This window comes from Marmota monax, unplaced genomic scaffold (genome assembly GCF_021218885.2).
Source record: "Marmota monax isolate L192 unplaced genomic scaffold, Marmota_monax_Labrador192_F-V1.1 WCK01_AAM20220418_F8-fsc00218, whole genome shotgun sequence".
Classification (NCBI taxonomy): Eukaryota; Metazoa; Chordata; class Mammalia; order Rodentia; family Sciuridae; genus Marmota; species Marmota monax.
The window spans coordinates 2,027,823-2,041,653 of NW_026694764.1; the positions used below are offsets into that span (position 1 = coordinate 2,027,823).

At 38.3% G+C, this 13,831-nt stretch overlaps 1 protein-coding gene across 6 annotated transcripts in view; it reads right to left on the reverse strand.

Moving 5' to 3' along the window:
* Window positions 1–13,831, reverse strand: part of Kiaa0753 (KIAA0753 ortholog) — a 74,092-nt gene that overhangs the window by 18,325 nt on the left and 41,936 nt on the right. For all 6 annotated transcript variants that reach the window (XR_006847373.2, XM_058572814.1, XM_046424964.2 and 3 more), the window contains exons 9-14: window positions 13,548–13,714; window positions 10,858–10,974; window positions 9,625–9,714; window positions 9,316–9,405; window positions 2,631–2,709; window positions 1,582–1,665 (exon numbers count right to left, since the gene is read on the reverse strand). Coding sequence is in view for 5 of the 6 variants with exons in the window: in XM_058572814.1 (XP_058428797.1) it covers window positions 1,582–1,665; window positions 2,631–2,709; window positions 9,316–9,405; window positions 9,625–9,714; window positions 10,858–10,974; window positions 13,548–13,714 (627 nt within the window). In the remaining variant the exon portion in view is untranslated. The remainder of the gene's footprint in view (window positions 1–1,581; window positions 1,666–2,630; window positions 2,710–9,315; window positions 9,406–9,624; window positions 9,715–10,857; window positions 10,975–13,547; window positions 13,715–13,831) is intronic.

Here is a 13,831-nt window from a genome sequence, read left to right on the forward strand (position 1 = left end):
TGTGAGGCACTAGGTTCAATCCTCAACCCCACATAAAAATAAATAGATACTGTGTGTTCATCTACAACTAAATTAAAAAATATTTTAAGGGGCGAGGCTTGGGGATATACCTCAATTGGTAGAGTGCTTGCCTCGCATGCACATCACATCCAAACATGATGGTTTCTATTTGTATAGTGAATCTACAGGACCTATAGAATTTAGCTCACTGTTTAGGGGAGGATGGCACAACCTCTTGGTGGTGCTACATATTATTTCATCTTCAGGAAAGTACTGGTTTGTGCAGAGAAGTGTCATACTCTCCCTCTCCTAAAGCCAAATTTAGCTCTCAGTAGATTCAATTCCCAGCACCACACAAAAAAAAAAAAAGGGCTGGGGATGTGGCTCAATGGTTAAGTGCCCCTGGGTTCAATCCCTGGTACAAAAAAAAAAAAAAAAAGCCCAGAATTCTAAATACTCTCTTTCAATAAACTGTATTGGAGATTATTTAATGCCTACAGAATAGTTCAAGGCTGATCATTCCTAGCAATATTCAGACATGTCTATTCCACTGTCAGCATTTATAATCACTATACTTTTCCTTCAAGTTAAAATGCAATACAGAGGAAAAAAAATACAGAACAGAGTTGCCTCCCTAAGTTAGATATGAGCACATTATTTTGCTAGGAGAAAAATCATTTAGTGGCTATGCTGCACAAAACACCAACCAGAGCATAAATGATTTTGTAATGACCAAATGTGGTTTTAGCTTCCAGTCTTAGGAGTCTCACCTCACATGAGATTTGGTCATACGATAGTGGTACAAGAGAATTATGATCACAAAGATTATGAAAATATGGTGCAGCTAAAATATTGCTTAATAATTAGAATAGGATGGATATCTTCTCCAAACCTTTCTTCCTGTTCCTGAGGTCATTGGCTGATGATGTCAGTTCAACTTCCTTCTAACTCTGAAGTCTTTATACTTGCCTTGCCCTTTACTTGTTCTGAGTTAACTGAAGCAATAAATATCTTTCCAACCTCTGCAAAGATTAAAAGGATGCAACTTGCACTTTCTAAGCCTATGCAAGGAAGGAGCATTCCCCCCAAAGATGTTTTTATTTTTCTCAACTGTTTTTATTTCTTTCCTAGACTTTTTTTTCTCTCTGCCAGACTAGACATTGGTCACATGCTAGGTACTCAAAACATGCTTGCCTAACAAAAATATTAGGCCCTAAGTATAAAGGAAATTAGGCCAGCAATGAGCACAACAAAGCTGAATGAAAGGAAATGAGGGCAGCCATTCTTCTGCCACAGCCATCAACATTCAGGGCCACATGCACCCGCATTCTGTCATCAGGAGGAGAGATGAAAGAGCCACTGACAAAAACCTGTGGCTCCTGAGAGGTCTGTGTGCTGTTTGCAAGGGTGATCTAAGCCATAATGCTAAATATACAATGTAAGAATTAACATGCCAGATACGAAAAATAATTTCACCCTCCTTGAATAGGATAATGTAGTGTTTGCAAAGTAATCTGCATATCATTTTCCTTCGACTGGAGACATCATCATGTAATAATACCAGAACACTACAACACGCACCTGCTCTGCAGGCTGGGCTGCTGCTGTGTTAAATGATGGATGATCCTTCAAATGAGTATTTGCTTCCGTAGAAGAATTAACTCTCTATTAAAACAGACAAATACATTCATGGATTATAAAAACTTACAACTCATATTAGTACAAATGGATGCTGTTACCAGAATAACTTCAGCTGTAGCAGTACTAGGTTTTTTGCAGCAATTAAAGTACTTTGTCTTCATGAAAATAAATGCCATGTGTTGCTCTTGGCTCACCATGCTTTTTCCTCCCTCATCTTTGTAAATACTGCCACAGTAGATGTGTCCTTTTATGCAAATCATTCAACTTCTATGTTCCACAGTTTCCTCAATGATAAAATGAGGAGGCTAGATGATTCGATCACCAAGAGCCCATTAGTTCACTACTCCTGAAGTTTCCATGGACTTGAATAATAATTCAACATTCCTTAACTTAAAAACACAGAAGTTTAGTGGTCTGTGCAGGGACCCAGATGGTATTCATCCTATTTAAGCTTCATCTATTCATCCAAACATGATGGCTTCTATTTGTACAGTGAGTCTACAGGACCTGTAGAATTTAGCTCACTGTTTAGGGGAGGATGGCACAACCTCTTGGTGGTGCTACATATTATTTCATCTTCAGGAAAGTACTGGTTTGTGCAGAGAAGTGTCATACTCTCCCTCTCCTAAAGCCAAGCATTCCAAATCGCTGTGGTGAGAGAGGACAGCATTAGAGTGGAAGCAGGAAACTAAATAAATTTTCGGGGTTAGGAATGGAAACTGCAATCAAAGCTTGTTCCCCAAATTAAAATCTCACTTCTCCCAAAAGCAAGTCTTTCCTTTCTTCCCCCATCTGTTTCCCTTCCCCGTAACACAGGACATACCAATATAGTGTGCAGTGGTCTGCAGGTGTCTAGAGAGGGCTGTGCTGTGCAATGCAGCTTCAGGCTAAAGAGACACTTGACCCAACAAAGGGTCAGTACGACCTCTGTGGCAACTCTTTTTATTCTAGAACTTCCAAAGACAAGCAGAGGAGATGAACTAGATTACCTGGGCCTTGACCAAGAGGGGTTTCAAACGTTCCAGAACTGCCTCCTCTACCTTGTCCGCTAACTGGCTGGCAGAAATGCTATTTAGAAATAAAATTGAAAATTCATGTCAAAAGCAAGAAAATGTCCTGTTTTGCATACCCACCCACTCTAGGTGAAACTAAATCTAATGATTATAAGACCCAGAGTACTTCTCTAACTACAATGACCATACAAATTCCTGGAGATGTTATTAAAATGTAGACTCTGATTTAATTGGTGGAATGAGGACACATTTCTGCATTCCCAAAAGCTCCCAGGTGAGGCAACACTGCTGGTTCTAGGCCCCACTTTGTGCACAAGGGCTTAGATAACATCTAAGGAAGTGTGTCAGAACTGGGGACATTGAAGACAAATTAATTTCCTCTAAATAGCTAAAGAGGGTAGTAGTTAAACTGTTCCCTTTTAAAATCTCACTGAAAACAATAGAAGAGATAGATATACACACTCAAACACGAGGAGGAAAAACAATGGTTCTGGAAGACAAAGGACAAAATGATAATTAACTGAGCTGACCTGTGAATGCCAAAATCTAGGCCAGTGATAGAGAAACTAAGAACACACATAATTTGCACTTCTGACTTAAACAGGCATGCAACTAGTGGTGCAAGGTATGTCTAAGTCTGAGGAAAGTGGGAAAGGGTAACTTAAAAATGGAAGAGTTTAATGATATCTGAGAAGTCAGATCCCCAGGTCCCTTGTCCTACTTCACACAACTGGACAACTGCCTCTCTAAGAGAAACTCTAAGAGAAGGTCAGTTTGCTCATTCTCCAGAGTCTCCAGACTAGTGGTGGCCAATCACAGTTGTATAGGTGCCATACTCAAAAGAGGGGAGCAAGTGTGCGAGCTAAATGCTGAGTATGAGACCCTCAGCCCCCTCCTCCAACTGAGCTCTTGGGACACCCACATCCAGATCCTTACCCTCCAGGCAGAAGATCAAAAACCCCTTTTCTGGGCAGGCTGACCCCATCCCAAAGGAAAGACTTCAAGACCAATACAGGGGTCAATTCACATGGCCCCAGAAGAAAGCTCAAGTTCAATAATCCTTTCATCAGATGGTGCTGGAATAGCCAGATATCCATAAGAAATAAAATGTAACTGTGATCAGTATCTCATTTCAAATACAAAAATTAATTCAAAATGAATCACAGACACAAACATAAAAATTAAAAAGTTATAGGCATTTAGAAGAAAATATCTTTGATATCTTAATTTGGGCAATGATTTCTTAGTTCACCAAAAAAAAAAAAAAAAAAAAAAACCACGCAAAAGAAAAATTGATAAAAATGGTCTTAATCAGAATTTAAAACTTTAATCACCATTCGAATAACATTAAAAGATACTTAGGAAAGCCAGAGTATTGAGAGGAAATATTTGTTGCACATATATCTGGCAAGGGGCTTATATCCAAAAACTATGTATAAAGAAGTCCAACCAATAATTGAAAACAATGGTGACCAAAAACAATGGGCAACTTATTTGAACTGACATTTCACCTAATAAACACTAGGAAAGGTGCTCATCACCATTAATCATCAAGGACATGCAAATCAAAACCACAAGGAAAGATCACCACAACCTCACCAGAAGGGCTAAAATGAGAAAGATCGAAAAGACAACAGGTAAGCAAGGAAACAGGACAACTAGAAAAACACTCTTGTGTACTGCAGATAGGAGTACAAAAGGTTACAACTACTCTGGAAAGTTTGTACGATAGTTTTATAAACAACTGCCTATCTTACAACCCAGAAATTCTACTCCTAAATATTTACCCAATAGAAATGAAAGCATGTCTACAAAAAAAAAATGTGTAAGAATGTTTATAAAAACTTTATTTAAACTAACTAAAAATGGGAAACACTGCCAATGTTAAATTGCAGAAGAATGGATAAAGAATATGTGGTACATTCACCCAGTGGAATACCACTCAGCAATACAATGGAATCAACTACACTGATATAGGCACCATGTGGCTGAATCCCAAATACCTTTTTCTTTCTTTTTTTAATTTAAGGCAAGGTCTCACTAAGGTACTTAGAGCCTCACTGATTTGCTGAGGCTGGCTTTGAACTTGCAATCCTCCTGCCTCAGCCTCCTGAGCCACTGGGATTTACATGCCCAACTCAAATATCTTGTTAAACAAAAGAAGCCAGAAACAAAGGAATGGACTGTGAAGATTCTACCAGAGTTCAAGAATAGGCAAAAACTAGGCCTGGGGTTGTAGCTCACGGGTAGAGCACCTGCCTGGCCACATGGGAGACAGTGGGTTCAATCCTCAGCACAACACATAAATAAGCAAAATAAAGGTATTGTGTCCATCTACAACTAAAAAATAAAATAAAATAAAAATAAATAATAGTCAAAACTGGTCTATGGGGCAAAACATCAGAAAGTGGCTGCCTCTGTGAGGGATTTGGTCATGTGGGGGTAGGGAATGACCAGAAAGAACACCTAGGAATAGTCTAGATTGATGGACATTTTCTTTATCTTGATTAGGGTTTTGGTCACCCAGATATATACATCTGTCAAAACTCACTGAAGTATAAATCACTGAGTTCTTTGCATCTTACTACATGTAAAGTATACCACAAAAAAACAATTTTTTAAAAACCCTAAAACTAAATACAAATTCTAATTCAAATGGCAGAGTTTTCAATCAGTAATCAGTCCCCTCCATTTAAACACTAGAAGATAGCCAAGGATTACCAGCTGAGAAAGGAAAAGATTATGTAGAGCAGTAAGGAAAAACTATTGTTAATATACTCAAAGAGAAGAAAAATAGCATAAAAGGAGACTAAGAGACAGAAATTTGGAAAATATAATAGAACTCTTAAAATTTAAAAACACTGTAGCAGAAATAACAAATCTAATAACAGGTTAAATACTAAGTATGAGGAAATTGCCTCCTGGGGTGCAAGGAGGAAATAGGAAAAACAGATAAAAAAAATTCGAGGACCAATCCAGGAAGCCCAACATCCAAGAACAGAAGTTACAGAATAGGAGAAGAGAAAACAGACAAAGAAAACAAGTGCAAAATAAAGCAAGAACATTTGTCAGAACTGAAGGAAATAAACTGCCAGATTGAAAAAGGTCCACTGATAAATGAAAACACATGCACACCAAGTTCTGTGAAATTTCAGAACACTGCGGGGAGAAAAAGAAATAGAGAATTAAAAAGCAAGATTCTGATTTCTCATTGAAAACAAGACAATGAAATAATACTTTAAAAAATTCTGGTTAGACTTCTGCTTTGGGACAGGAGGAATATATGTTCTTTTCCCATTTTTTTTTTTTATTAAGTACAACTAAGAATCTTAGACATTAAATGTAAACTAAAGAAAAGGACTAGAAAAGGTAGAGCAAAGATAGATCAGCAAGGGACTCTGGGAACCAAAAAAAGACAAGGTTGCGAGTTCCCTGGGTTTCCTTTTTGCCTCGGATATCCCAGAATCAGACACTGGAGAAGCCAGCAATCAGAAATGCCAATAGGTACAGACATACGTATGCACACAAATGTATAAGATTAAGTAAGATATAATAAAGGCCCACTCTCTCTAGCCAAAGGGACAGTTGAGGAAGATGGAAAATTGTCAGAAAATAACTCCCCAACTACAGCCAAACACCACAAAAGAAACCTGTGCCATTAAAGAGAGTAGAGAGCAAATAAGTACATGAAAGGATGTTCACCATGTATTAAACACTTATCACAACATCAAAAAGAAAACAGTGAACCAATTGATGCTGGCAGAATTACAGAGCGACTGGACCCCTCAATCCTGCTGGGGGGGTAGGGAGCCACTCTAGAGAACAGCTTGGCAGTTTTATATTAACCCAAACACAACTGCATATGACCCAGTAATTGCACTCTGGCATTTATTCTAGAGAAAAGAAAACTGTTCTTGAGTGTTTACAGAAAACTTTATTCATAACAGTCACAAACTAGAAATAACGTAGATGTTCCTCAGATGTTTAACCAGTGAACAATTTAAAAAACAGTGGTATATCCATAACATGGAGTGTATTTAACAACAAAAAGAACGAACAAATGAAACATGCACAACCTGGATCAATTTCCAGAGAAGGATGTATGGGTAAAAAACAGTCAATTCCAAAAGGTTAGGCAACTATGTTTTCATTTATATAAGACTTGAAATAACAAAATCATACACAGGGAGAACAGATTAGTGGTTGCCAAGGGTTACAAGCAGGTGTGCTATAGATGGACAAACATGAGGGAACTTTGTGGTGATGGAAATGTTCTTGACTATATCACTGCCCATCAGGTGCTCCTTGACCGTGTCAAGGTCAATATCCTGGTTGTAGCACTATGCTATCGTTCACTAAAATATTGTACTAGGGAAACTGGGTAAAGGGTTCCAAAGACTTCTCTGTATTATTACAACTTTGATGTGAATGTATAATTATCTCATAATAAAAAGTTTAATTTAAAAATTGTCAAAAATAATCTTCAATTAAGAGTTCTATACACATTAAGAAGACTATTAGCAAATATAAGAGTAGAATGAAGACATTTTTAAGCTTGACAGGATTGAGAAGATTTACTTTCTATTCATCCTTTCTCAAGAAGCTAATTTAGGATTAAGGAAGCTAAATTTTCTATCAAAACAAGTAAGTAAACAGAAAAAAAAGTACAAGATGTGAAAAACCATACAAGCTAAACTGGCCTAGATGCTTGGCTCATCTTGCCCTGAAACTGATAAAATTCCCAATCCTCGTGCCCCAGTGTCTGCTGAGGATCCTCGTTTTACCCCCATTAAAGCTGTCAGAGGAGCTGAGAAGCAGAGTGTGACAGGGCAGCCTACTACCCTGGTGAGGCTTCTTTCGAAAGCCCAGCAGATCCGGTTCACCTGTAGCCCAGACATGGTGAGCACAATCCCTGCCAGAACTCATTCATGATCTTGCTCACTGATTTCCTGGGACAAGGCTCCTAAAAATTCTCAGGGAAGTGCATGTCAGATTATGATCCAGACTCCATGCAACCTCTTTTCCCGAGAGCCTTCATCTAATGCCAGCAACACTGTTACCTTGGTTTAGCTAGATTAGTTATTCTCAGTTTTCGAAATTAAATAATATATTGGTAGGAATGCATACACAGGTGGTAGATTTATTTTTAAAAAACGATAATGAAAAGATTAATACAGGAATCAGAAAAGTGGCTACCTCTGGGGGAAAAGAGGATGCAACTGAGGAGGGGGTCATTAGAAGCTTCTCCATTAGTGGCAATGACCTATTTCTTGGGTTGGGTTGCAAAGGTGTTCATTTCATGTTCTGGATTGTTCAAGGGTATTTATTATGTTCCACATGTCTGATATGTTTAATTTTAAAAAATTTTTTATTAGTTCTAATCAGTTATACATGACAACAGAAAGCTTTTCAATTCATTATACACAAATAGAGCACGACTTTTCATTTCTCTGGTTGTATATGATGTAGAGTTGCACAACATGTGCAGTATTTTTTTAAAATAAAAGACACACAGAGGGATAAATGGGTACAGAGGATTAAGCTTTTGCTATGTGGTTCACCTATGTGTGGGTAGGAATCACAGGGAATCAAATTTTACACAACCTAAAGTTGCACCTTCTAATAGCTATAGATGACCAAGGAATGGAATCCCTCTGACAATAGTAACCAGCTTGTCACAGAGGGTGTGTATACATATGCTAGACTGTTATTTTGTGGAGACATGTAGAGTGGCTTGGAAGCATCAGTTGGGGAAAAACGATCCCTCAAGTCCTAAGATTTTGATTGTATGACTTGAAATCTTAACTACAGACATCCTGGCCCTCTCATGAGAAACCACAACCCTTATAACCGGGATTGAATGTTCTATCATGAATAGTGTCAGAAATGCAGATGTTTCAACAAGTGTTCTATTCATTTTGACTGCAGGACGAATGATTGTCAGAGCTGGAAAAATGAGCCAACTATAGCAGCAGCAGCTCCAGAAAATCTTTTACTTTTAGTTATACATGCCAGTAGGATGTATTTTGACATATTATGGGAGTTACACTGGTCATGTATTCATATGTGAACACAGGAAAGTTATGTCTGATTCACTCTACTGTCTTTCCCATTCCCATCCCCATTCCCTTCTCTTTATTTCCCTTTTTCTAATCCAATGAACTGCTATTCTTCCCTAACCATGTCCTTCAGTAAATCTTAACAAATCTCTTCAAGCCTATAGTTAGGTGGTAGCATTCTTAGGAGATGAATGGAAAAAAAGCAGTCTCATTTGAAAACACTGCATTCAAGCTAACATGGAAAAATGAAAGAATCCATACACTCACACACAAGTAGAACACACACAATGTACTAACCTTCTGCCCTCAGAAGGACTGGCATCTGGCTAGAGAAAAGTATCTTTGAGGTACTTTTAAGACTCTGATCTTTCAGACAGAATTCCCTCAAATGATAGATGTTCTTTTCAATTCTTCTTCAAACTGCACATAAAGGAAACACTTCCTAGCAAAAACATGGTATAATATACATGTAGGCATGTAGGTGCTCATTCATTCACTTATTCATGTAATAAGGTTAGGCCTAAACAGTCCAGGCTGGTTGTTAAAACCCTGGATCAATTAGAATGGGAAGCTTCCCCTATTCTTCAAAAGCAAACACATACCTTAATTTTTGGAGTCGATCCATTTCTTCAGTTTTCAGTTCATTCAGTTCCTTTGTTCTCCTAGAAGTTTCAGCATCAAGCCAGTCGAGCCTAGACAACAGTACAAAGGGTCACCCCAACTCTCCTCAAAGCAGCCAGGACTCCCTGGGTCTACCTACAACCAGGGCTCCACTATAGGCTTCACAGAATTTTAAGGAGGTGGAAAGCCAAGAAGCATAAGAAGCATGGGAGACCTTCAACTCTCTTTTAGAGCTAGATGATACAAAACAGGCCTAATTACCCTTTTCTACCTCAGAAACAAGTATTTACCTCTGTTTTTGCATTTGATCCATTTCTTTGGCTTTTAATTCTTCTAATTCCTTCAATCTTTTGGAAGACTCAGCATCAAGCCAAGCAAGCCTAGCAGACAGTACAAAAGAGTCAAATCAATTATGCCTTTACACAGCAGGGCATCATTACCAGAGAAACAGCGTAGAAGTAGGGACCCTTGAGCCCCAGCACCAATCCTGGCTCCATTAAGGACTCAGTAGGTAATGTAACTTGTCTGTACCCATAAAGCTCTCTGTATTATGTTCCTATAAAGAGACATTTATGTATAAAACTGAGTTAGTGTGTAGAATAAGGAAAAGCTGCCTACAAATGTTCTCAAGAAAATTAAGCATTGCTGTATTCAGAATTTCTTGTTTGACGAAAACACAGCCCTTTAGGTTTAGATAAAGAAATGAATCCCCATGTAGGAAGAGAGTGAAGTCAAATAAAAATAAAAAGGATAGTGTTAACTCTAAACAATTTTATTGTGTATGAAAGGGCTTTGATTCTTTTGGTTTAAGTTATGTGAATATTATCAAATTAATTAATGACCCCAGTCTTTTTTAAGGTGCTGGGGGATCAAGCCATGGCCTTTGCATGGCAGGCAAGTGCTCCACCACTGAGCTACACCCCCAGCCCCAACAACTTGCTTTCCCATAGTTGCAAAAATAATTTCAGCCCCAAAGTGCAGAGCAACCTCTTTTCACCGTTCTTTCTTTGGAATGTTTTCCCCATATCCCCCCCATATTTAAATCCTGTGTGAGTTCTAGTTCAATTTCCATCTCCTTCATGAAGCCTAGATCTTGGCAGTAAGAAGTAACCTCTCCCTCTTTTAAACCCTCTTTACTCTTCCGCAGTTTGTAGGGTATGTACCATGTTCTATCTTAAATTATAGCTAATTATACATTTTCCCTGCTGATTATAAATAAGCAGGTGCTGGAATTATGTCTTATTCACTCTTTTTAAAAAAAACATCTCCAGAGAGCTCACAATTGTGCCATACACAAAACTAGCAATGGATATACAATCGACACACATACAATTTTTTAACAAATTAAATAAGAAGGAATAAAAGGGGCTCATTATAAACTGGAGAATTTAACAGAAAAATTTAGTAATCTACATTTTAAATAACCAACTTCAATCATAAGAAAGACAAGAAGGAGCTTACTTTAGAGTCCACATAAAAGGAGCCCTTCAATTTTCAAAGATTTGAAAAATACCAGCACAAACCTATTTGCTTCATGCTTGACAGCACTCAACTGACTTCCCTCATGAGTATCTTCTTGCTGGAAAGACTGTTCTTTTGCAGCATCTGTGGGGCTAGATTTCACCCTTAGCCATGCAGCACTGCATAAAATGGAAAAGTAGACCTTTATAATCATTCAGTCCACATCCAGTGACTCATCCAAAGGTGCTGGCTCAGAGGAGACAAGAGCATTAAAGTCATGGTGATCTACAGCAAAGAGCCCCAAATTAGAAGCTGAACCTGAAGAAGTCTGAGATCTTCCAGCAGTCAGGGCACAGGGTCAAAGTAGAGACATTCCCTTTGCTTCAAAGAAGCTGTCACTACTTTAAATGAAACAACACTCAATTATAGGTAACAGAACTTCATCAAAACCTGCTTTTATATATAGAGAGATTTGAGTCACTAATAATATTCCATATTACATTACTAGATGTATCTCTATAAGGCCTAGCACCACTGTGAGCCAAAAAGCCTTATCCTCCACCTGCCATACATATACTAGAAGACAGTCCACTGCATATTTGATTTGCAATACAAACCTCAATTGCTGATGTTTTTACAAGGTCATCAAATGAACTCGTATCTCTGTATTAATACTTACATATATTAAAATATAGAAATGAGAGTAATAAAAACAGACAAACAAAAAGACATAATAAAGCCAGTTATGGTATTAATCCTAGCTACTCAGGAGGCTAAAGCAGGAGGATGGCAAGTTTGAGGCCAACTGGACAAATTGGCAAGACCCTGGCTCAAAATAAAATTTAAACGACTAGTTCAGTGCACAAGGCCCTGGGTTCAATCCCAAGAACTGCAAAAACAAAATAAGACAAAATAAAGATCAAATCAGAAGACCAAATTTTAGTTCAAGCTCTGTTACATGAGCAAGACATTAAATTCTCTCAACATATTTTCTTCCATTTAATGAGGGTCAATAAATAAGTATTACCATTGATTCAGAACCCACTTGGAATCTTCAGGAGAATCTTTTGAGCCAGGCTGTTAAACATGTCTTTTGACAGCCTCCCCAAAGCTGGAAACCTCTAGTCACCTATATTCCCCCTTCTCCTCCTCAAAATACTGTTTTTTGCTTTCTTCTTCGTATTATTCTACGTCCTGGTTCCTTCCATTGTGTTGGCAAGGACTACCGAATTATGGCAAACAAGTTAGTTCTGTGTTACCTTTAACTGAGCTCCCAAAAGACTATTTCCTAACTAGACCCCGCTCCCCCTTGAATACAATGCTTCTCTCTAGCCCCATGGTACAGTAACTCCTTATTTTCCAAGTACCATGAATGATGGTGACAAGACAGTAATCTCGGCACTATCCTAACTGCCTCCTGCAGTTCAGAAAGTGTCAATGAGATCTGAATAGTTTTATGGTTCATAATTATCTCAACTTACAATTTAAATTATCTTAAAATATTTACTAATTTGGCAAAGATTTAGTGAATGCCTATGATGTTCCAGGCATTGAACATTTAAATATAAGAAAGACACAGGCGGGGGCTGGGGCTGGGGCTGGGGTTGTGGCTCAGTAGTAGAGTGCTTGCCTAGCATGTGTGAGGCATTGGGTTTGATTCTCAGCACTGAATATAAATAAATAAATGATAAAGGTCATTAACAACTAAAAAAATATTTTAAAAAAAGACAACGACACAGTCTTATTGGGTACAATAGCACACACATATAATTCCAGCAGTTCAGGAGGCTGAGGCAGGAGTATTATGAATTCAAAGCCAGCCTCAGCAACATAGCAAGGCACTGAGCCAACTCGGCGAGACCCAGTCTCTAGATAAAATATAAAAAAGATAGCTGGGATGTGGCACAGTGGTTAAGTGCCCCTGGGTTCAATCCCCAATACCAAAAAAAAAAAAAAAAAAAATACAGTCCCTGCTGAGAGCAGTGAGTATGACTATAATCCTAGTGACCTGGGAAGCTAAGGTAGAAGGATTACAAGTTCAAAGCCAGTCTCAGCAACTTAGAGGCCATAAGCAACTTAGCAAGACCCAATATCAAAAATAAAAAAGGGCTGGGATGTGGCTCAGTGGTTAAGCATCCCTTGGGTTTAATCCCAGGTACAGAAAGAAAGAGAGAGAAAGGGAGGGAGAGAGAAAGAGAAAAGAAAAGCAAAGAAAAGAAAGACAAAGTTCCTCGTCTCAAGTAACTGTTGGGGGAAAGACAAAGGAAGCCCACAATTTTCTCTATACAGTGATTTGTGTCCACTGGTCATTAGGATGCCACAAAGAAGGCTACTCTAACCATAACCAAATAGAAAAAGGAAACAGCAGGTTTTTGGACAAACTTCTCATGTATTAAGCATATAAGTACTTCTTTTTTTCTTTACAGTACTGGGGATTGAACCCAGGACCTCACACATGTCAAAGCATCTCTTTTTCTTCTTCTTCTTTTTTTTTTTTTTTAAATATATTTATTTTTTTTTAAGATTTTGATGGACCTTGATTTTATTCATTTATTTATATGTGGTGCTAAGAATTGAACCCAGTGCCTCACTCACACTTGCTAGGCAAGTCCTCTACCACTGAGCTACAACCCCAGCCCATGTTGGGAAGAATTAAAGCTGCTATTCCACTTGTTCTAAGCTATATGTCACCTTTGATCTATGGAGGAAAATAAATTCACATACCCAAATCGTTCCTTGAATTTTTACATACCACTTAGGAGATGCTGGTGGGGATGTAGGGTTCGCAGGTATCCAGGGAGCCCTGTGGCTTTTCACAGGCTGTTGGTTCATTTTCAATCTGGATGAAACTGTTGTCTGCTGCACCCTGCTTTTGCTGGGAGGGTGGCTGGGTCTATTTCTTTCAGCTTTGTGGAGTCCCTAAAAGAGGGAAAAATGAATTACAAAGTTATACAAATATCAAATACCCTAGCTTCAACCTCTAACTAAAGCTCCAAGTACCTCTCTGCTACTCAGCCATCTATTCAGTAAAATCTA